The 24,624-nt window shown below is 42.3% G+C and overlaps 1 protein-coding gene across 6 annotated transcripts in view; it reads left to right on the forward strand.

Moving 5' to 3' along the window:
* Nucleotides 1–24,624, forward strand: part of CNKSR3 (CNKSR family member 3) — an 84,171-nt gene that overhangs the window by 46,921 nt on the left and 12,626 nt on the right. For all 6 annotated transcript variants that reach the window (XM_078054553.1, XM_036100221.2, XM_078054552.1 and 3 more), the window contains 6 exons: nucleotides 4,835–4,998; nucleotides 11,261–11,463; nucleotides 11,973–12,060; nucleotides 16,811–16,852; nucleotides 19,583–19,702; nucleotides 21,786–21,845. In XM_078054553.1, coding sequence (XP_077910679.1) covers nucleotides 4,835–4,998; nucleotides 11,261–11,463; nucleotides 11,973–12,060; nucleotides 16,811–16,852; nucleotides 19,583–19,702; nucleotides 21,786–21,845 — 677 coding nt within the window. The remainder of the gene's footprint in view (nucleotides 1–4,834; nucleotides 4,999–11,260; nucleotides 11,464–11,972; nucleotides 12,061–16,810; nucleotides 16,853–19,582; nucleotides 19,703–21,785; nucleotides 21,846–24,624) is intronic.

Here is a 24,624-nt window from a genome sequence, read left to right on the forward strand (position 1 = left end):
GGCCAAAAGCATAGCCATTGGGAGGTCCTTCCAGTGGGCCTCACCTGCAGAACAGAGGGTGATCTAGTCAGTGACCTGATTAGAGAATAGCTCTATATTTTCTGTAGTGGAGCATTTACTCTAACTTCTTCATCTTCGTGGGCACAAGCCCTCCCACATTTTAGACAGATTAATTAATTAATAAAGAATAATTTTTAGTATGGGACAAGTATCTTGTCAAAGACTGGAATTTTACTTTGGGATTTTGTTTTGTGTATGATCCTTTCCTTAATGTAGAAGTGACCTTCTTTAATTTTGCAACATTGAGACTTACAGCACATACCTGTAGATGGTATCACCGACCGTAGTTTCTTTCTCTCTAGTTACTCACTTGCATAGGGAAGTAAAATCAGGTGGCTTGTACATTGGTGTGACATTAATAATTTTGTGAAGTTCCTTGTCTTCATGCCTTCACTTATTCACAAATATTATTAAGCACTGGCTGTCTTCTAGATGCTAGGGGATAAACAATGAACAAAGGGAAGCCTCTGCTTTCTTGGTGCTTCTATTCTGGTCTCAATCAGAAAACATTTTTGGGTGGAATCGATGATGATGATGATGGCAGGCTCCCATGTTTGGGAACACCTCCTGGGGAGGACAGTGATAATCTCTAGTTTACTGTGTTTCCGAGGAGGGGCTACCTAAGCATTTGGGGCTTTCTGTGTCTCCTTAGCAACTTTTATTCTGAACACTGAGGAAATTGAGGAGCTGAATAAATCACATTAGAGTAATTACCGTGTGCTTCATAGTGTTCTCAGCGCATTACAAATAACTAACATTTCAGGTTCGTTGCGGATCTGTGCACTGGGTACTGCTGGTAACCCTGTCTTACAAACCAGGGAACTAAGTCACTTGCTCCCGTAAGCAAGTGGGACTAGTACCGGTACTCAGGCTCTTTAACTGCTGCCCTGTCTCCTTCTATATCTGGGGAGAGAGGTTGCTTGTTTTCCTTCTCCCACTTGGGATTTCTTTGAAAGTTTAAGAATATTCACTGCCAGATTTGGGGACAGTGAAGGGAGTCTGGGCCTCCTTCCCTTGTGGTTTGCATTCTTTGGGAGCTCCCTTTCCTTTTCCTTCCTGATTCTTTCACATTGAATTATGTGTTTAATTTGTGTAAATGGAATGTGTTTAATTTTATTTAATGATGTGTGTTTCTCTCTGTTCTGCTAGACGTTCTGTAAATTCCTCGAAGCAAAGATCTGGCAAATAGGTACATGTGACAAATAGGTCAAAGCATGTATTGCGAATTCTAAAATGATTAGATCAGTTTACTTGAAATTGGGGATTTCCCCATCCTTTGTGGGACCGCATAATAGTTTAATTTAGCTGTTGACAAATGTTTAACTGTATTCTGATCAGTGGGATGTGAATAATAGGCCATAGCATATTGGAATAATAAGACTGGGGGCAATATTATTTAAAACCTAGCATATTCAACATATGTGTCTCTTGGGATGAAGTCTTTATGCCACTGCAGATGCTGTTTTTAGGTAGGTAGCAACATGGCATTCCTACTTGATAATTCTGCATGTCAGGGATCTTTTGATTATTTGAGGTTAGGTCACTTATATTCCCTCAGAATCCTCAAGGACATTCTGGCTCCCCTTTCAGGGAAATGTTCTTCTGTTTTCTTCAAGTTCTCAATCTCTGATCATATTTACAACCTTGGTCCTATCAAGATCCCTTATTGCACCTCCCCCGCAACTTTCTCTGTGTCCAGAGTATTTTCTCATGCTCTCAGGCTACCTCTGAAATCCTGTTCCCTCAGTGAAACTCTTCAGTTAATTAAAAGAGGAATCTGGCTTCATCTTTATTTCTACTTATTACTCAGGGATGAAGTTCAACGAACATCCATGGTGCATGGTTTCTTCCCTTTAATTTTAATGGACTAATTTATTCTGCACATGAAAACTAATAGGAATCTCTGTTTTATGCTTTACTTTGCACAATGAACTTGCCCATCACAGTAAACATGAATTTCAATTCTGCCGGTCCCTGGTCCTTGTTTGTTTTGTTTAAGAAAGAGTTTATGACATGTGGATGACAAGGAACTGAAACGCTGTTACATTTGTGTTGGTTTAATGGGGCTGCCATAAAAGAGCACCACAGACTGGGTCATGAGACAACAGAAGTTTATTTCCTCCCGGCTCCAGAGGCTGGGAGCCTGAGATCCTGGTGTTGGAAGGGTTGGCTTCTTTTGCGGCCTCTCTCCTTGGCTTGTAAATAGCTTTCTCTCCCTGTGTCTTCACGCGGTCTTGCCTCCGTGTGTGTCTCTTCTTATAAGGACACCAGTCATTTTGGATTAGGGCCCATCCTGATGATCTCATTTTAACTTAATCACATCTTTAAAGCTTTATCTCCAAATACAGTCACTTTCTGAGCACTAGGGGTTAGGACTTCAACATACAATTTCGGGGAGACACAATTCAGCCATAACAAAGTTTAAATGTATAACATGGTTGTCCTAAACTTTTATGACAATTACAACAAAAATTCCTTTTAAAGCTTAAAAATGGGCAAGGGACGAGGACATCCCGATGGAGAGGAGATTGCAGGATATATTGCTCGTGATCTGGCTTAGACCTGGCTAAGGGATTTAGGGTGAAAATTCATAGTAATGAAGACTTTTGTTTGTACTTTCCCAGTTGTTTGGATTCAATGACAGTACCTTCTAAGTACCTCTAAGTTTTCGTGATTCTCTCTTAATAAGTGTTTGTAATTAGACCTGACTGCTTATTTGGGAAGATGCTTGGAGAGGAGTTTTTATAATCCCACGTTTCCCGGGTAGAATGTGAAAGAGCAGAGCTTGTGTCAAATAGGCCTTGATTTGAATTTGAGGCCTTTTCTGCTTATAGCAAGCTGAAGAAGGTGGCTCTAAAAATCCTTCTCTTGACATCTTACCAGCTGTGTGGCTGTGGACAGGTTATGTAGCCCCCATGCGCCCTAATTTAGGCATCTATAAATTGGGAAGGGAAGCTGTCAGGAGGCTTTCCTTGGCTTTTGGCGCTTGTCACTATTGCTTATTGCAGATAGATGCCGACCCTCTGTAGACGACCCTGGGAGGCGGGGCTCTGGCATGCGGCCCCTGCAGCCCTGGGGCGGGGGCATCCGTCTCCACACCTGTTGCCTTGGGTAGCCTCCGGCGCCTGTCTGACTCGCGTGCCCTGATGGACATCTGTGGCTCGCGGCCGTCAGAGTGGACCGGGGTTTATGTCGGTGTTTCTACTCTTGCTCGCTGTGTGGTGGAGCCTCTCGGCGAGACAGAGGTCACTTGAGGGAAGATGGGTGGGTTCCAGCGGATCACCTTAAGATGATTTTTTTCTTACCTCCTCTTCCTGTATGTGCTGGGGTCCCCAATAGTTGTAAGGACATTCTTCTTTTTATTATCTTCTCAGGAGGCAAATGGTGAAAGTTCGTGGGGCAGAGGTACCATTTAGCCTAGCGCATCAGCCTCTAAGATCCACAGACATCAGTATTGCCAAAACCAAGTACTGGACCTTGTGCCTACTTTTTCTAGTGCAGGGTACCCACACGGCAGAGGGCTCAGTGAAGTGAGGTGTGCGTGTGAGTGTGTGCGTGTGTGTGCATCGTGTGTTTGAGGGTGGCAGAGGACAGCCGCATGCCTTCCACATACTTTATGCTAGCTAAGTTGAATTTTCATCCTCTGTGTTGGGATCAAAATTTCATAAGCCTCATTGTTGAAAACACTAAGGTGGCTTTTATTATTAGGCTTGAATAGACCAATTGATTCAGTGTGAAGTTTTATTCCAGTAAAACCATTGAAACAAGTTGACCAGTGAGTTCTCTATATAGGCATAAGTAACCCCAAGTTCTGTGAGGCTTACCTATTTTACATATTTTAATCATTATAGAAGAGCATTAAAATACAACACTCTCGACAGTAGTGTTTGACCTGGAAAAAGTCCCATGAACGAACCCATTGACCATTGCCTTTCTCTGGTACCACTGCTGGTATCTTCTCCTTTGGATTCCGTATTCATCAGAACTTTTTCAGCTGCAAGGGACAGAAACCCAACACAAACAAGCTTAAGCTGGAACGGGAATTTATTTCAATTTAAGTGAAAAATCATAGGACTAGAAATATCCTTAAGTGGAGTTAGATCCAGGAGCATATAGGATATTATTGGAGCATTTTCTTTCTCTCAAATGGATTTGTTTTCAGAAAATTGATGAGAAAAATGACTGCCAGCATCCCCAAAGTTGTATCCTTATGACTTCCAACTGGAAAGGAAGAGCCTCTGTCTTCCTGTGTCCATATATCAAATATCAGGGAAGATTTTGATTATCATCCTTGAGCCTATAAATGACCAGCCTATAACTGGCCAGAATATTGTGGCCAGCGACTGTGGCAAAGCATCTTGATTGGCAAGTCCACTGGGATCACACGGGCTGGGACAAGGCCGGTGTCCCATCCCAGCCTAGCAAACAAACTGCCTAGCAAACTGCCTAGCAAACAAACATGTCTAGTACACATAACCAGCATTTCCAAGTCGGCAAGGGTTTAGTGTTTATTCTTTTAGTTGAAAGGGAATGGGAAGGTAACCGTCATAAAACTGCTAAATCCATTTGAAAATCGTAAGCTGCACATTGCAGATCTGTTTGAGATGACAAGATAATGACACACATGAAGAGTGTCCATCAGGTGGGATATACATCGTATAGACAATCGAATAGTTGGAGCGTAATGGAGATTCCTGAGGTGGATTTAACCGTGGGCAGTGTTTTGAGTAAAGGTAACAAAATGACAATAATGGACTTCTGCTTTCTTTGGTAGGGTTAGATGATTGCCTGCAACAGTATGTCCACAAGTTTGAACGGGAGAAGATAAATGGAGAGCAGCTGCTGCAGATTTCGCATCAGGATCTGGAGGAGCTGGGGGTCACGCGAATTGGACACCAGGAACTTGTGTTGGAGGCTGTCGACCTTCTCTGTGCGCTGGTGAGTTCAGGAAAAGATGATCTGTGCCATGATGATGTCCTCTAGAACCTTACTCGCTTAAATCCTCAATGTTCGCGATTTGGTGTGTAGCATTGTTTTCTATTAATGCTCCATTGAAGTGAAGCATGAGCTGAAGACAACATAAAAAAGGAAGAAAAGGAATCGTTTTCTAGGTGAAGAGGGGGAAAACTGGCCTGCAGGTTAAGCCTGGCCCATTATTTTTGTCAATAAAGTTTTATCGGCACACAGCCACGCCCGTTCATCTGTTGTCTGTGGCTACTCTCCGGCTACAGCAGTAGAGTGGAGTAGTTGGACCAGGGACCCTGTGGTCCCCCAGAGTCCAGTGTATTTACTGTCTTGCCCTTTAAGAAGAAGCTTACCTTTTACAGAAAAAAGTCAGTGTTAGTTTCATTTTCTTATCTTGTGTGGAGAGTACAAAGAGGGAGGTCATCCTGAACGCCGGTGGCATCTTCTAAACTAAAATGAGAAATAGGTTCTGATTTTCATGTCTGTTTTTGTCACTATGAAAAGCTTTTTTATGTTTCCCAGCTATCTGTGATATTTAAATAACCGATGCTCGTGCTTGCAGTCACCAACCTATGAAATGGTAGCTAGATGGGAAAAAATGTGAACATAGTTACACTTTGCAGATGCTTGAGCTTTGGCTTGAACATAAATGAGTTCAGTCCTGCCAGGTTCTGACTTTTGCATGACACCCGTGGCTGCGTGAGTGACTTTTTTAGGCGTGGGCTAAAAGTACCTGTGAGGGCATTGTGTTTACAAACTGGCTGCCGTGCGGTGGGATCCACGTCCGTGTGTTACGGTGCCATGTCCAGGATGCAGTTTCCCCAGCTGTCAGGATTTGGACCCGCTCCGCAGCATTCAGGCTGGGTTAAGTAATGCCATGAACCTGAGCCAGGGGTATATACAATTACATCACTGAGAATGGTGGGAAAGAATGTGCTCCCGATTATTTTGCCGTTGCTGGTCTGCGTTCCGTTGATTATGTAACACTTGCCACATTGTGCATATTCTTCTTCTTAAAATGGACAGAGCTTTGTCTCCCACTCTGAGATGCGCTGCTCTTGTTTACAAAAGTAATGGGCAAATTATTTGTGGTTGATAAATGAGCTGCCACAGGGGAGACGCGGTGGCCAAGTGGTGTGAGTGTTGGCCTGGGAGGCAGGCTTTCTGCATTCTAATCCTGGCTCTGCTACACTCCTCACTCTGTGACCTCCAGGGAAACGGGGGTGTCTCTTTTCCCCATCTGTACAGTAACACTCTCTGGATGTGGCAGGACTCTAACGTGTCTGTTGCATTGCCCAGAAGATGTCTTAGAGTCCTGTTTATTATTAAGGCTGTATGGTTTTCTTATATACAGTGAAACATGTTTGAGTTTACTTTTATTGTGCTTTCTGGGAAGCTCACTTTTCCATCTTTTCTGCTCATTTGATTTGTCTCTTTCAACTTCGAGGAAAGGCTTTGAGGTAAATGACTTTGGAGTCCACAATATGAGAGGTGAGGAGGAAGGGTCGATTTGAGGCACGCGGTGTATAGCAAGCCAGGTAATAAACATAACAACTGCCTCTCTGCTCTTGCCCCTTCCCTACCTCTTAAAATATTGGACTGAAATGAACAAAGCTGGACAAATGCCAGAACCTAAAGCTGCATTTTATCTCCTACAATTTCCTTCTAATTTCCTTTGCAGACAAAGTTTGACCTCAAACTCATTCTGGACATGCTTTGTGCAGCAGAGTGCCAGTGAACGCATTTGACAGGAGGGGCACAGGGGGGCTCTCAAATGAGTGTGCCTTTTCTGGGTTGGGGAGGGTTTTAGAGGGTTTGATTAAAATATTTTTTTCATCTTGATGTAATATCCTCATAAAATGTTCCTATTGAAATGCATATGTTAATTATTATACTATCTGTTTAATCTATTTACGCTATAGAGATCTTTGTATATATAAATTGGTGATAATTCTTTGCCTTGAACAACCCAACCCTTGGGCAGTTCATGTATATTTGCAGTGGGCCCTGGGGTTATAAAAGAGGTTGTAACGTAAACTTAGTTTGGTGGATGTTGGTTTTGTGATGGACAGGAAATGAATAGAATGTAGAAGAAAGAGAGGAAAAAACAACCACTGGAAAGTTCTGGAAAGAACGGGGCAGATAGAATGGATAAAAACCTAACATAGGGAATAGCTATTGGTAAAGATTCCAAAACCAGTGAGCAGATGGCCCACAGATAGCTAGTCATGGATAGAGAAGAGAACCAGGAGAGAACACCACTGCCTTTTGCAGATATTGACCATGGACTTGTATCATGAGGCTGAACCAAGACCACTTCAAGACCACTTCTTAGGATTGAATTCAGAGTCTGAGCCCAGTTTTTCTCCACCTATCTGGGGCAGACTCTAGAGCTGCTCTTTCCAGTAGGACAACTATTCGCCACGTGCAAATATTTAAATTAAAATAAATTAAAATGAAATAAAATTCACTTCCTCGGTCACACTAAGCTGCATTTCAAGGGCTCATAGCTACTGGTGGCTAGTATCTACCATATTTGGACAGTGCACATAGAGAACATTTTCATACTTGCAACAAGTTCTGTTGACTAGCGCTGGTCTGGAGGATGCGATTGAGAGTAAGAACCAGTATAATTGTAACCCATTTTCATTGCGAAATCAACCAAACCCTAGTTACCAAGGCAGGCACATATATATAATTATATATAAATTAATTAAATATTTTATAATTAAATATAAAATATTATATACATGTCTTAAAGATTTTATTTGTTTTGGAGAGAGAGAGCGCACCCGTGCATGTGCAAAGGGGGAGGAAGAGAGAATCTCAAGCAAGACTCCATGCCAAGCACAGAACCGGTTGCAAGGGCTCCCTCTCACGATCCTGATGAGATCGAGACCTGAGTCAGACGCTTAACCAACCGAGCCCCCCAGGTGCCCCATATTTTTAAGGTTGAAGTAGGTTGAGAAAGTGAATAAAGTAGGGATCAGTAACACATGTTACGTGATGCCACCTAAATGTATGATTAAATGAAATACCTGTAATGTATTTACCTGGCCAGGGCACTTCTGTGCACTTGTATATCCCTGCGATTATTCATTTCCTCCTTTACCTACATCTATGGCAAATCATGAAAACATGTTATCCTTCTTTATGGGGAAAAATCATGCCGGAAGAGTAATCTTCGCTGACAGTCTGAATTTAACTGGATCTTGCTTATGAGTGTGTTAAATGCCTTTTGGAAAAAATGTGGAATATATCTCTTAGGTTGTGACTGAACTGAGCCAAGTCAGTGGGATGGTTTCGATTGTGTTTTCTCTGGCACTCCTTAATCACATATGTTCGATCATGGACAGGGTCGGGAGGAATGGGACAAGAAAGTAGAAGAGAAGGAGAAGATTCATCTTTAGCTAAAATGTGTATAATGAAGGCACCAGAAGAGTGAGACTCTGCCTTTTTCCTTCTCTCCTGTCTCCTGTGTGATTTCTTAGCCAGACCAGGAAATAACCCCCTGATGGCTTACCTCTAATGAAGCGGGATCTCAGCGGAAGGGTTTGTGTATGTGTATAGATTTTCAGAGACTCATTTCGTTTCTTACTTGGTTTGTATCTTCTTGATACTTTTATCTTAGCACAATTTCTGAAGGGGACAAGTTTGAGGGAAAAGATTAATGAAGGTAATCAAATCTGGTCTGAGTAATTATTCATTTTCTGTTTTTCATTGTGGGGCACTTAAGTCAATAATCCTTTCCTGATTATGTTTCTACATTAGAGGTTCTCTTGAGCGAATATAATCAGTTTCTTGTTCTCTTCTTGTGTGGAGTGGGGGGCGGGGAGGGAAGGAATTGTCCTTCCTTTGCTCCTTCTATCTTGTTAAAATTGTACTCCATCATAGCTGCATCTGTCCCTCCTTCCAGTCCTATGATTTGTTTTGGGTGGGAAACCAGATTCAGAGCACATTGAGTGGAAAGGAAAAGAACCAGTTAACAAGAAGCTACCCTCCCCCTTTATTTTAATATTAGAAGTGGTAGGTTTGTAGGAGATTGAGGTTTAACACTTCTTGCAACACTAAAATGCATTTAATCCTCTTTGAGTTCAAGAAGTAAATGTTGTGTGTAGTAATAAGAGTTCCAAGTCATTTCTGGTAACACTGATTCTTGAAAGCTGACTTTCCTGCTTTTAGTTCAGAACTCCTGATAGAAGTTGGCAGGCTGACTAATTGACTGAATGAGGGGACAGTTCCCTTTAATCAGTCACAAGTCCTTCAAAACAAGCTGGTCATGTGGCTCTTTATCCATTCACTTGTGAGTCTTTGATTCTCTGGATTTAAAAAGCATGATGAAAATCCATCTTTGTATTTTTGTCTTCTTTGTTGAAGGACAATGTCATATTTTAGTCTGTAGAAAATGACAGGAAAAAATGAAGGAATATGAGATTTGGATAGAACATTACTGTTAATACAGAACACTCATTTTTATTATGAAATTTTATTTCATTAAATTATGAAATTATGAATTTATTATGAAAATTTTAAAGCTTGCAAAAGACAGCCTCCAGTTAACAGATCTGAGGAAGTATTTTCTTTTTTCTTTTTTTCTTTTTTTATTGCACTCCACTCTTTTCAAAATGTCTATCTAAATTTTTTTAAAAAGCGCTTTTTATTTTATTATAGGCAGCAACATTAATTTAAGCTTCATGAAAATTTCACTGCAGTGAAAACCCAGCTATAGTGTCTGTAGTCAGTGTCACCAGAAATGACTTGGAACTTTTATTACTATGCAAACATTGACTTCATGAACATCAGGGGATGGAGCAGGTCAAGATAGAACCTGGGGGGAGGTAAGCAGCTTGTTAGTTTGTGTAGATCCAAGGCCACTGGCCACTTTTCTTTTCCTTGTCTACTACCCATCCTGTTTTCTGTCTTCTCCTTCTGTCCTCCCTTGGGCAGGGAGCATGGACGGGGATCATGCAGCATGGTGATCGAAACCTTGTGCCCTCGCTGCGGATGGCCTTCATTAGAATCCCACCTCTCCACGGAGGAGCTGTGTGACTTTGGGGAATTTATTTAATGGCTCTGTGCTTCAGTTTCCTCACCTATAAAATAGAGATCCTGTCATTTCCACCTTCGTGTGCTCTTTCCCTGAGATAATACTTGTTGAGCACTTGGCCTAGTCTCGAGATGGCAGAGAGTAAGTGTTCAATAATATTGGTCATTCTATTATTCCCAACGTTTAAAGGGCACCACATTCTTGCTTTGGGGATGCTATTGCAACAGTATAACAGACCCCAGAAATATCTTCATTTTTTGTTAAAATAATGAAACACCAACTTGGGATATGTCCATGCAGCTGAATACAGAAATGCATCCTTCCTCCCCCCAAAGTCATCTCAGATGTAGGTGTTGGGATTTGTTCTCTACCTATCACATGAGATTCATTCTTTCAAAGCACCTAAGTAGAACATTATTATCCAAAAAGAACACAGGTGAGAAACTCAAGAGACGGAAATTACATTTCAGGTGAATTGACGTTTGGTCAGTGTTGCTGTTTCTGGGCAAGTGAGTCTCATCTGATGGAAATTCATCCATTCAGGAGCTGCTTTGTTGTCTTCCGTGCTGCCAGGATGAATGTGAGCCGGACACAGAGCTTGGCTTTCTGGACCTCGAATCCCCGTGGAGGAAGGTGGTGCCAAACAGGGTGGTTCAGAGAGGTGGCAGATCGGTGATGAGCTAGAGAGTGACCTGAAGGGGCATTTGGCAATGTCTGGAGACATCTTTGGTTGTCACAACTAGGGAGACGGTGCTACTGGCCAGGGGTACTGCTCAGCATCTTGCGATGTACAGGAATCCTCCCTCTCCCCCGCACCCCAACCCAAACAGAATACTGGGCTTTAAATGTCAGTAGGGCTTAGGCTAAGGAACTTGCTCTAGAATGTCAAGGAAGCCTTAAAGAGGAGGGAACCTTTGGGCTAGTAGGTAAATATAAAAAAGAGCTGTTCGTGCAAATATTTGTGGCAGGAGCATTTGAAAAGAGGAACTAGCAAGGACAAAGTCCCTGGGACAGGAGTACGCTGGAGGAAGGACAAGAGGCTGGAGTGGGTAAGATCAGCACTGTGGGTAAATCATGTAGGGTTTTGTGTAGGAGTTATTCAAGTTGCTCATGGGCTTTTGAGTTACTATGAGAGTTTGGATGTTGTTGATAGTCTTGAATTTTTCCCTTTGATTTTATTTTCCACAGAATTATGGCCTGGAAACTGATAATATGAAGAACTTAGTTCTGAAACTGCGAGCATCTTCCCACAACTTACAAAATTACATAAGTAGCCGGAGGAAAAGTCCGGCTTATGATGGAAACACTTCCCACAAGCCCCCCAATGAGTTCCTGACTTCTGTGGTGGAGCTAATAGGTGCTGCTAAGGCCTTGTTGGCTTGGCTGGACCGGTAAGTGATGCATGCGCTCGACCGTCCGATCAGGGGAGGGCCCAAGCCGCACACAGCCTGTCTGTTGTCTTAGGGAAATGAGCTGGTGTCTCTTTCCTGTCCCTTCCACTGCACCGCTGCGGGAGTTCTGGCTCAGTGGGGGATTTTTGGGTTCCTTTGGAAGCTACCGAAAGGGTGAATAGCAGGAACAAATTAAGCTCCCCTTGGGGAAGGCCTGGAACCATGCTGAAGCTGTGCATCACTGTGGTTAAACATTTGTGATTATTTGGTTGGTCTGCAGGCTGTCAGTTGACCTCTGAAGGGACATGAATTCTCTTGGCTCCTTTTCTGAGGTGTTCTTATCTAGCACTTCTCTGTCTCTTTTCTGTTCAGATCCCTGTTTTTGAGAGGAAACAGTTGCATGACCAGTCTTTGAAACCAGCCTGTGGTGTGGCTGTGCTTCTCAGCCGATCGTGCGGGATCCCGGTGCCCCCACTCCCTTTTTTAAAAAAACGTTTGTTGCTTTCTAGGGCTCCATTTACAGGGATCACGGATTTCTCAGTAACAAAGAACAAAATCATTCAGCTTTGCCTGGACCTGACAACTACCGTCCAGAAGGTCAGTACGTCACTGTTGCTTTTTAACACTGTTTCCTCCCTCTGCCCTGTTCTCTTCTTCAGAGGACTCACATGCTTTTCGCTTTTCTGCCCCTCGCCATTTTTTTCCCATCCCAACTGGGGAGAGAGGAAAGGCTTTTAGTTAGATGCATTGTACATATGGTTTCTAGAAAGTGGCCAGTGGCCTTTACATCGAAGACTACCTTCTTTTGTTTTAAAATAGTTGAGCTAATAGGCCTGTACTTTCTCTAAACTGTTCGAGCACTTAATTTTTTTAAATAGAAACTCTGGAGGAACTACGTGACATAAAGTTAAGGAATGCTAAGGAGGGAAGGAGCACGAGAAGGATTGAGGTGGAATTCAGGTTTAGGTATGGGGCTGGAGTGACCCTCCGTGAGAAGGCGACTCTTGTCTGGAGGGAATGGGCCTCTTAACGTCATCTTGGGGTGTTTTGTTTTTTTTTTTAAAGATTTTATTTATTTATTTGAGAGAGAGAATGAGATAGAGAGAGCATGAGAGGGGGGAGGGTCAGAGGGAGAAGCAGACTCCCTGCTGAGCAGGGAGCCCGATGCGGGACTCGATCCCGGGACTCCAGGATCATGACCTGAGCCGAAGGCAGTCGCTTAACCAACTGAGCCACCCAGGCGCCCATCTTGGGGTGTTTTTCTGGGAGTCACAGAAGTGTTGATTGTTATGAACTGATGGTAGAAAAAAATCTCTGCATGGGAGGTACAGATCCTGAGCAGTTCACGTCAGGAGAAGGCTGCCCGCCAAGCATCCTCATCACACTTGCCCCTTCTTCAGGCCTCATAATGCCTGGCACATGAGAAGTGGTGATTTTTAAATGTGTGTTTAAACAAATGAGACAATGCTTTTGACAAATCAGCTGATGAGACTTTGTCACTTGTCGGAAGAAGTTTAACCCAAACTTAGGGGACACAAGGGGTATCGTTTTTGTTTTCCCTTTGGTGCTCATTGAACATGTGCTTCAGAGACAGATAGCCACAGGTTCAAATCCTACCTCTACCACTAATTAGCCCTGGGACCTTGGACAAGTCACTTAAAACTTAGGAACCTTAATTTTTTTGTCTGTAAAATGGGAATACTAATATTTACCTTACCAGATGATTTGGCAGGATTTATAGAAGTTATTACTGAATAAGAAAAAAAGAAAAAAAGTGTAATATAATGACAAATGGTGAACCCCCCCAATATGGAACTGTATGTATATATGTATTTATAATACACATCCAAAAGCCTGTGTACGAAGGAGTAAGTACAGTACGCAATTTGGAAGAAAAGTTGGGTTTACTTTGGCAGGGAGAGAAGTGGGGATGGAGCATAGGAGCCAAGCCCCCTCCACCCCAGGAAGGAAAAGAAACACTTCTTTCATTTACAAAGAATATTATGTGACCACATGTATGTATTTGTGTAAAATTGGATATAGAGAAATAATGTAAAATATTTTATTTTAAAATAATAATATCTACCTCAAAAGATTGGTATGAAGATTAAATGAGATGTAATATATGTAAAGCACAGTGCCCACAAGAAATAAGAGCATATAGTAGGAAATATAAAAAATCACGCCTTGTACTGGTTTTCTGGAAACAAATTTGATGGTTTAAGGAGAGGAAGTTGACAAGTATGTTGCTCTTTTCTTCCTGTTGTTGGTTTTTTTTGTTGTTGTTTATTTAAATTTGAATGATTTTTAAAGATGGAGACTGGCAAAATATGAATATATATGGGAATATCATTTTATGGACTTAAATTGAGAAAGATGTTTAGCTCTTGTGAACATATGTTGTCTTTAGCGATTAGAGAACACAGGTGCCTTGGCAAGTGGACTATTTGTGTGCACACAGATTAGAAATAACAAACTTGATGAATGAGCCGAACGCCTTTTTCTATGTGCCGTGTGATGGCAGCGACAAGACTGAACGAGCCAGGAGACTTCACACTCTCTTCCAGCGAGGGGACGTACAGTTTTCTTCAAAACTTCTTGGCAGAAGGTCTCTTGACTTTTCTGGAAGAAACCAGTCTTTTCCATTTATTCCTTTTCTCTGGGAAATTGAAAGAATGAAAGTTGTGTCCTTCTTTTCCTGTGACAACGAACATGTTCTCCTTGGGTCTTTATCCTTTCGTCTCCGTCTGTGAGGACAGACATTTGCTTGGCCTTCTGCTCCTTTCTCTCGTCCGTGTGTTGCCGTCCGCCCTCCTCTTTCTTGTCACGTTGTCTGCATCCTTCTGTTGAAGGATAATGTGTCCGTCTCCTGATCTGAAGGGTGAAGAGTTGCTGCTTTTTCCCCTGTGAGGAGCCTGCACCATTCTTGTAAGCATGCCTCAGCTGCTGTCCCACGCCAAGTCCACGGATAGAGCTCCCGTCCAGTTTTTAAGCTCTACCGTCGGACGAAGGAAACTGGGGTGGGAAGGCGTTGGGCTCTGTACCTTCAGTCTGTCCTCGTGAAGTTGTGATGACATGAAAACTGCAGTCACAGTGGTGAGAGACGAAATGGCAGTGGCAGGCACCAGAGTTCCACTGGGGGAAGAATGGGGGGAATGAGCAATAGAAAGCCCGGGAGGACTGAACAGAAAGTGAAGTGGCCACAGAAGCAGAGGAAGAAGCCCCAAGAACATTTATGGAGTGCTGGTCGTGTCTCAGGTGCGTGCGACGTCTTTGACACTTGTTACCGCGTTGACTTCTCGGCAGATCTCGGAGCTAGGGTTTATCACGCCCGCTTTACAGAGGAAGAGACACAGCACGGAGAGGGTGACAGGTTGCTGAAGGTAGAATGAGGAAGAGCCGTGGAGGGAAGGGGCATCCGATGGAAGGAAAGGACCTCCGGCGGGGTCCCTGCCAGGCAGGCTGGTCTGCTGATCTGGGTTCCCAAGGAATGTGACAGAGGTCAGCCCCACTGTCTGGCTCCTGAGGGCTGACTCGGTTCCAGAACTTCTTTTTCCCATTCCATTGCCTTTATGCCAAACAAGATGAAGTCATGCCTGCAGCTGCTTCCTCCCAGTAGGAACGGGTGTGGGAACCCACGTTCATGGTGGCGGAAGGTAAAAAGGGAGCTCTTTCACATGCTGACTGGAACAATTTTGGGAGGCAGGAGAGCCCCTCTCATGCCTTGGTTCTAACGCTGCAGGGAGCCCATTTTCTTGGCGGCTTCTTGGATCTGTCAGGGAGTCAAGTCTCAGGAACCATGAGGGCCCACAGCCATCTCGTATCATGGGCCCTGGTGTATCGAGAGGAGCTCTCTGTCTGTGGGTGATTATCTCATGAGGGTGACAGGGCTCACATCATTTTGGGATTTGTAATGAAAAGTCATAAACACATATTATTAGTTTTATTTCTAGCACAAGACCGCATACGTATTCTGTTTGCTAAAATTGATATTTATTTAATAATTCTGTCTTTCTGATGGTTTTAATAGAGGTTGATTCGTCGTGGTAGTTGATGGTTTAGTTCTATGCACAAGAAGAAGCAGCAGCACATTTTTAAGCTATGATTATTCTATTTTACAGAAGTTGCTCCTGTAGTTTGAGTTTATATCAGATTCACGCATGTAAAAATACATTTCTAAATTTCTCTTTTTAAGTGTGTTCTTACTTGGCTGCTCTTTTCCTGAGAATCAGTGTAAATTTTGGGAGCAGTGGAATATTATTGTTTTCCCACATTTTTTAATCTAGTAGAGAATTTTTTTTAGGAAGACACTGAAAATCTGATTACAAAATCCTATAGGGTAGAATATCGTACATTTCTAACCCGACCCCCACCCCCCCAATGGTAGTAGAAAAATGACCTCAAATGACTTTTGATTGAAGTGAAAATCTGTGACAATTGCAACAGAGTTGATTAATATCTTTCATGTACATGAAATAATTAGGATGCCCTAGTTTGGGATCAGACTTAATGATGCAAAATAAAGTCTAAAGAATCTAGTCCCCTTTTTTTTCTGCATACTCTGCCACGTAGATGGGAAGCCTCCGCTGTAGACCAGTTCTGGAAGGTTAACTGTGAGAGTTTGACGTTGGCGGCTTCCCTGTGACCACTTTTAGACAGGACAGTGGTGACTCCTATAATCAGCCAACTGGGTTCGTACGGTTCTGAGTCTTTTGTTCTTAAGCTGAGTAAATAATGCTTTGCATTCCAGCCCTTTATTTAATGTCATCAATAGCATACCTCAAGACCACTTTTTTGGCAGCGTGTTAATGAATGTTTTGTTGAACCTTTTTCATTTATTAAGGACTGAGATATCTGATTTAATCTCAGTGTTGCTTAAAATAAACTTCTGTGGCTATGTTTACTGAAGCCCTTATTTGAAAGCTATTCTTATAGGCAGGCCCAGAGCTAAAAGATTCCTGGCTTGTTGGCCAAGGGCTGGCTTGAGCGCGGGGTCATGTTTGGGAGCCATTGTCAGGTTTCTTGGACTTGACTTCTGGCTTACTACTCTCTGCCCTGTCTAGATGGTCGGTGGATTTCAGTTCAGTTATTTTTCATAGGTTTTCTGATTAAATAATTGGTCAAATGCGTTCCTTGGATGATAAGCTCCTTCGGTCAGGAGAAACCGGAGCCTTGGGAGGAGTTGGAGTTGGCCCTGCTCTGTACCTCTGTGTTCAGTGCAGGACTCCTTGGGCTGCAGGGCGAGGAAGGGCCCTCTTGGGCTCCAGGAAGTACCTATAGAGCTAAGCCAACAGTTTTTGGAAGTTTCTAGCTCTTACGGTTTTCTTTTTCTTTTTTCCTTCTTTAGGATTGCCTTGTAGCAGAAATGGAGGATAAAGTTTTAACCGTAGTAAGTATACCTTTTACAAGTTACTGTAAAATTCCTTTCCCCAAACCAGTGGGACGCAACATCAATTCAAGCAAAAACTCTGTGGCTAATTCCTTCAGGATATACTTTGAAATACTGGCTTTTTGGGAGTTGAGTCTATTAATTTAGGTCTAAAGGGAAGAATAAAAGTTATTTAATAATAAGAAAATGACTACTGTGAAAATTCCTGTGCTTGGGTAAATGGGGGTCCCTGTCTCCTCTGAACATTTCATTAGGTACAATTATACTTAAATTACTAGCTAGCCTGTTAATCAGGGGTACACTGATCTGCAGATTTCACTTGAGGAACATTTTGATTAAAAAAAAAAATCCTTGGCAAAAACCTTATGATGGAGGAGGGGGGAATGTGCTGTGATTGTTTAAAGAGATTTTGTGACTATTCATCATCGCTTCCTCCCTTTGACATAAGCTGGCCTGTGCTCTTTTGATAAGGCCTTCCTCCCACTGATGTTGAGGAATTTAGCAATGAAACAGCTATAAATATATTTTCCATAAATAGGGAGGCTAAACAAATTGGGGGAATGTAATAAGTGTCACTTCTTGGATTCTCCCCCTTGGAAAAAAAAATCCCTCTTTGGAATTTCCTGATTTCTTTGGTGGCTTAATTTTGAAAGGTTAGATGAATCTAACTGGAGGAAACCACCACACATAACCATGGTTATTTCTACACGGAGACCACTTACTAAGGATCTTCGTGTCTCAAAAATTTTACCTTGTCAACGTTCGGGGTCAGAGAATGTGAGCCATCACTAGAAAGATCATACACCCTAAATGTAAAGCACAAATCTATGTATCTCCTTGATGATACCAGGAGAAAATCTAGGTTGACCTTGTGTTTGCCAATGAATTTTTAGGTACAACACCAAAGATAGAATCCATGAAAGATAAACTGATAAGGTAGATCTCCTTGAGGTGGAACATTCTGCTCCATGAAATGCAGTGTTAAGAGGATGAAAAGACAAGACACAGACTGGGAATAAGTATTTTTTTTTTTTTTTTTAAGATTTTATTTATTTATTTGAGAGAGAGAGAATGAGAGACAGAGAGCATGAGAGGGAGGAGGGTCAGAGGGAGAAGCAGACTCCCTGCCGAGCAGGGAGCCCGATGCGGGACTCGATCCCGGGACTCCAGGATCATGACCTGAGCCGAAGGCAGTTGCCTAACCAACTGAGCCACCCAGGCGCCCAAGGGAACAAGTATTTTTAAAACACATATCAGATAAAGAACTTGTATCCAAAATATACAAAGAACTGTTAAAACTCAATAATAAGAAAATAAACCCAGTTAAAAAGTGGGCAAATTATCTGAACAGATGCCTCACCAAAGAAGATACGCATTTGACAAATGAATATAGGGAACGGTGTTCAACGTCATGTTTCGTGAGGGAATTGCAAATTAAAACAATAGTGAGACAACACTACACACCTATTAGAATAACTGAAATCCAAAACATGACAACACCAAATGCTGGCAAGGATTGGAGAAGTAGGAGCTCTTGTTCATTGCTGGTGGGAATGCAGAATGGTACAGCCCCTTTGGAAGACACTGCAACAGTTTCTTACAAAACCACACGTACTCTTACCCTACGATCTAGCAGTTAGACCCTTGGGTATTTACCTGATCACAGAAACCTGTACAGAAATGTGGTGGCAGCTTTATTCATAATTGCCAAAACCTGGAAGCAGCCAAGATGTCCTCCAGTAGATGACTGTATAATCTGGCACATCCAGACAATAGAATATTGTTCAGAATATTCAGAATATTCAATATTATTCATAAAAAGAAAGGATCTATAAAGCTATGAAAAGATATGGAGGAAACGTAAATGCACCTTACCAAAGGAAGGAAGCCAATCTGAAAAGGCTACATGTTGTAGGATTCTAATTATTTGATATTCTGGAAGAAGCCAAACCGCAGAGACAGTAAATCAGTGATTGCCAAGGGTTCATTGTGGGGAGGGTGAGAGAGGTGAAGCAGGGGGTTTTTAGGTAGTGAAACTAGTCTGTATGGTACAGTAGTGGTAGATACATGACATTATGCGTTTGTTGAAACCTGTAGAACTGTACACCACAAAAAGTGAACCCTAATGGAAACTGTGGACTTTCTGTTGATAATAAGGTACCAGTTTTGTTTCCTTGGTTGTAACAGATGTGCCATACCAATGCAAAATGTTTTTTATATCTTGTTCTTATTAGCCATGTTATAGGTATTATTGGAAATTGTGTTGGGGTGGGGAAGGAAGTCTAGAGAAACTCTGTACTTTATGCTCAGTTTTTCTGTAAACCCAAAATTACTTTAAAAATAAAATCTATTAAAAAAAAGCAGTTACAGACAAAAAAAATTTTTTTTAACCTTGTGAGTATTTGATATGCACCGAATGTGAATGATCGCTAAGACACTATGCAGACGGCTGGGAAGAGGTGATTCTCTTTGACTGCCAAACGGGGGTTTCTGTACAGTGTCTGCTCTTCAGTGGCCGTAATTCTTGGAAGAGCTGCACTCTTTAAACAAAGCCCATTTCCAGCGATTGCAAATACGAAGCCCAAATCCCTTGGCTTCATGGAGTAGCATTATTAAAATGATTGCTGACCGGAGCTGAAGATTGTAGGAAAGTGCATATCTTTAAAATTCAGCTTGAGATAAACTTGGTTAATGATTGAACCTTTCCTATTTGCCTCTCCCAACCTTGAGGTCAAGGTTTTAAATGGTATCTGTGACAAAACAATACGATCTACTACGGATCCTGTTATGAGCCAGTGTGCGTGTCTGGAGGAGGTTCACTTGCCGAACGTTAAACCTGGGGAAGGCCTGGTAAGAATTCTAGAAAGACTTGTTTTCTTTTTTTTTTTTTTTTTAAAGATTTCATTTATTTATTTGGAAGAGAGATTGAGAGAACGAGTGGGGGGAGGGGCAAAGGGAGAAGCAGAGCCCCTGCAGAGCAGGGAGCCTGATGTGGGACTCGATACCAGGTCCCGGGATCATGACCTGAGCCGAAGGCAGACACTTAACCGACTGAGCCACCCAAGTGCCCGAAACACTTGTTTTCTTTTTAAACAATAACATATCTTAATTTATTAAAGTTTTTTGTCCTGATTTCTTATTGCTTTTACTATGATTCTGAATAGAATTAAATTAGATTGTCTTCCATTATGTAGTTAGGAATTTGCCATCTCGAGCTGTTGATATGTTTTATGTCTTCAAATTATAAAAATAAATACAGTTTTTGAACTGTGTTCTCATATCTTGAAGGAATTGTCTTAACAGTTTTATTTTAAGACTCAGCCATGTAAGGAGATATAAAACATTTACACAAAGGAAAGATGGTCTCTGGGTACAAAACAGCATCTGCTCTGAAAGTTTATATTAGCACTTAGGATGAATGTGAGAAGAGATGGAGGAACGGCATGATTTCTTTAAAAAGAGTTCAGAGCTGGATGAGCCCTGTGCTGACAGGCCCTGAGCACAGACAGGTAGATTCCTGGCTCCCAGCGTCCGTGCCTCGACACCTGGGTCGGCCGGTACCTCGCCTGCCTGGGGCGTGATTCATTTGCTGAGACTGAAGCGGAGAAACCGTGAGGCCCCTTGAGCTTGAGAGAGCTGGGTTTCCTCATCTGACGGAAGTGAACGGTGATCATTACTGCCTCACAGAGGTGTCGAGAGTATTAAAGTAGACGAGGAGTGCAGGGCCTCAGCGGCTGGGGCTGTGCAGATACTGGTGCTGGCACTGAGGAGGAGGAGGAGGAGGAAGGCCCAGTGGGTAGGTAGCTGTGGGGAGACACGAGGGTAGCCTCTGCTCTCAAGAAAACAAAAATCAACTGAATATCGGTAAGTTCACAGTCTTAGTACGTAGAAATACACATGTTGAGACGTCTCGGCTTCAGAGTAAATGATGGATTATGGTAGATTAAGCAGGGAAGACTTCCTGGAGGTGAGTTTAAAGTTATGGCTCAAAGTTAGGGCAGAGAAATGCCCCAAGTGGGCAGAAGTGGACTTGCTGTTTCAGATGGTAAAGTTATATGAGCAAATGCTTTGGAAGGAGGAGCCCCATAGGTCGGGACAAGCGGATTCCTCTGTGAATGAAAGAAACAGGAAAGGAGAGGAATGGGGAGATCCTTGAAGGTGTTAGCATTTGATGAGAGTCTCATTACAGAGAGGTGTAGGTTGCTGACCAGGGCAAGTTCCGGGTCAAAATGATTTCTGGGGAAGATCTATGTTACTGCAAATTTGATACCAGAGCGAGCAACTGCTCTTTGCCCAGTCGACTTTTTGCTCTTTTCCCCCCATCTTATGAAAGTTTAATAAAAATTTTTTATATGTGATACATCAAACAGTGGAAATGTTTCCTCCACGGTATGGTATTCACCTGTGAGTTTGTCTTGACGCTTCCCTTAAGATGGAGGGGTGCCTGTTTCTGACTTACTCCCTATGTTGTGTTGCTTAATAATCTTTGCTCATATATCCTGGTCTGGGTTGTTAGTGGCTTAAACAAGTCACCCACGATGACTGCTGATCCCCCATTTGTCTGAATATATTGTGTCACCAGGCAAAGAGATGGTCAGGAGAGAACGGTCCTTGTTTGAAATGCCTCATTCATTCCGCAGGTCTGAGAAGGTATCTTCTGAGTCCCCAGAGTTATGGCAAAATTCTCTGTGCCTGGTACACAAATTATAATACCAGAGAGATCTGGCTCCTGATTTCTTTCATGAGTGTTTCCCTTTGTTAGCTCCCCTTCACTGCTCCTTGGCTCTGGTTTCCCAGTGTTTCAGGAGGCTTAGAAATAAATGAGCGTTGTTCTGAAGGGATTGCCTTTAATGTTTTATAAGATGAAGTCTCCCTGGCGGCTATGTTTGTAAATGTTGGAGTAATGAGTTAATATGTTTGTGACTCACTCTAGGGCATGTACATCAAATCAACCTATGATGGATTGCACGTGATTACTGGGACCACAGAGAACGTAAGTGCGCCTATCCGTTAAATGTAAAAGCTATTATGTGTTTAAACAAATGTGACACACAGTCCTTATACTTTTCGTTCAAACGTGTGCATCGTATTTTATTATCTGCAGTGAGAGCGTGGGTGCTGTTTTGTTTATTTCTGTTGCTAGCATGCTGCTTATCACCAGCTGTTGGAAATTTATTATTTAAATTGTCTTTTATTGCTGTTGTTCACATACCTTGCCCAGTTTTTACCCCCCACCCTTGTTAATTATTCCTCTTGCACCCTGGAAGTGTTAACCCGTAAGTCTAAAAACAATGATCTCATTGTGGTTGAAAAACTACTTTTACAAGAACTGGAATTAGTAGCCATATGTGTAAAATACAGTTTTTTGTTGTTGTTTAATGGAATTTAGATGTATCACCAAGCAGCTATTTTGGGATTTTTACACAATGTAGATTTTTATAGAGTTGTGTTTTGTAATATGTGGCATGATATTGAATTTAGTTTTTTTTTTCTCCCCTGATCTTTTAAATAGAAAAAGCAGGGCTGCTTCTACTGTGAGAGTCTTTGTACACTGTTAACTTCCTTTTGGAAATGCTGCTCCCTGAAAGGTTTTTCTTGAGCCCCTCAAACATTTTGAATTTGTAAAAAGTAGAGCTAATTGAATGCTTTCTTTTTGCAACCTACAATATGGCTAGTTTTTGATGACATTGATATGAAGCTAAAAATGTTTGAATAGCTTCCTGGATGTGTATGAAAGAAGCATGTGTCTGTGGAACTAATCTGCTATTTAATCAACTAAGACCAGAGGAAATAATTCCTAAAAATAGAAGAAATTTGGTAACTCCTTCTCTAATCTGGTGGAAATACATGTTGAATTTTGAACTTGAGCTGCTGGGTCTTTTGATAAAATAAAATGGCATGATCTTTGATGAGGGTTTGTGACACAAGCTTGATTTTTGTAGCAAGAAAGAAATGGCGTTGCTGAAGGCAGTCAGTGAATTTTAAATATGGTGTGCGGTTCTGGCCGAGGAATGAGTGGAAGATGGTGGTGTCTTTAAGACTCCTTCGTCAGGCTACCGTGAAAATGCACTGAGAAACGATAGGAATTTTTACAGCACATCACCTGATAGGCAATAACTGCACGGGAGGTTCTGCTTTTAGGTCAAGGATGGTGCAGAAGAGAAAACGCATAACTCATTACGCGGTTCATCCCTCATTCTTGTCAGATTCTTGAGCATATTTCAGCTCAAGCAGAACGAGGACCACTCAGTGCATTGTTTGGGAGTTGGTTGGATTCAGAGGGACGGTGAAGGTCATTTCAGGTTTTAAAGAGTGGAAGTTTTGAGTCCAGCAATTTAGTGATTACATTGTTTAACCGCCAGACCTGTGTGGTTGCAGACTCTCACTGGTTTTCTTAAAGCAGTTTTCATCTTGGATAAGCGTATAGTTCACCATCCTGTTACTACCAGAAGGCACACAGATTTCTCCTCCTCAAACCAGCCCCCATCCTTTGGTTTTAAGGATGAGAGTTGAATGAGAGATGAAACAAGCTGCTTTTGAATGAAGTGAAATGTCAAATGCAAGGATACATCTCCCAGCATTCCTACCAGACTCAATAAGACTGGATGAGAGGTTCGGGGTTTACCTGGATGTAGTTGATACCATGCAGGATGATACAGAAGCCATCCTAGAGACAGGTGGTTTCCATCTTGTTAAAGAGCAAAAAAGGGAAAACTTATCTTATTCCATCTGGCAATCCATTTGAGAATGTCCCTCATTCTTTTTGATCACTGAGCTTGTGTTCACCGAGTACCTGGAATGTGCTAAACACTTGCTAAATCTTACAGATGGGGGTGGGAAGTTAGGTAAAAGTGTACTTCTCAAGGGCTTAATCTGGGTATTTTACCCTAAATGCTGGATATTTTACACTTAAATGGCAGTAGAAAATGCCAGCTGTCAGCTCCTGGACAGCCTTCCAGCTAGCACTTCAGGTTGTTGTGACTTTCGAATCAGAATGTTGGTTAGTTAGTTATGTATGTATGTATGAATGAGAGAGTGTAAGCAGGGGGAGGGGCAGAGGGAGAGGGAGAAAGGAGAATCTCAAGCAGACTCCCCGCTGAGCTAGGAAGCTGATGTGGGGCGAGATCATGACCTGAGCCGAAATCAAGAGTCCATGAGCCACCCAGGCGCTCCCAGAATCAGAATGTTTTAATGGAAGCCTATTGTGGGTGGTAGTGGATGGAAATCACCCATTGTATTCCCTATATTTATCTTGGACTCCAGGCTGAAGCAATGATAGCAGGTCATCTTAGGCCTCCAATCCATTCTGGGGGGAGGTTACCTGAGAAGTCAGGATCATTCCAAGGTCAGCCTAACAGTATCTAGTGATTCTCTATGACTTCTTTTTTGATGTTGTTCAACACCTTGATAGGATCCCATCCATACTTCTATCCCCCACCTCTGAGATAATGTGGGAATTAGATTAGCCTCTAAAGAATGGATGCATTCTTCTCCAGGTCATCACCCTTCTGCAGAAAACCAGAACAAGCATCATTTTTCAGTAGTCTGGCTCATGGTGAAGATAGGCAAGAGTCACTGCCCCAGGAAGAATTTTGGTATCAAGCTGTCTCTTTACCAGTGTTCTGCCAAACACATCTCTTAATCACCTGGTAGGACATTTGAGAAATGAATGCTTGAGGATTCCTAAGAAGGAAAGTCAATTCAGGACATTTAGGCTTGGTTTTTAAGATTGCACATCCATAAACAAGAACTTCTTAGCCTCAGGGTCATTT

The sequence above is a fragment of the Halichoerus grypus genome, chromosome 9 (assembly GCF_964656455.1).
Source record: "Halichoerus grypus chromosome 9, mHalGry1.hap1.1, whole genome shotgun sequence".
In the NCBI taxonomy this organism is placed as follows: Eukaryota; Metazoa; Chordata; class Mammalia; order Carnivora; family Phocidae; genus Halichoerus; species Halichoerus grypus.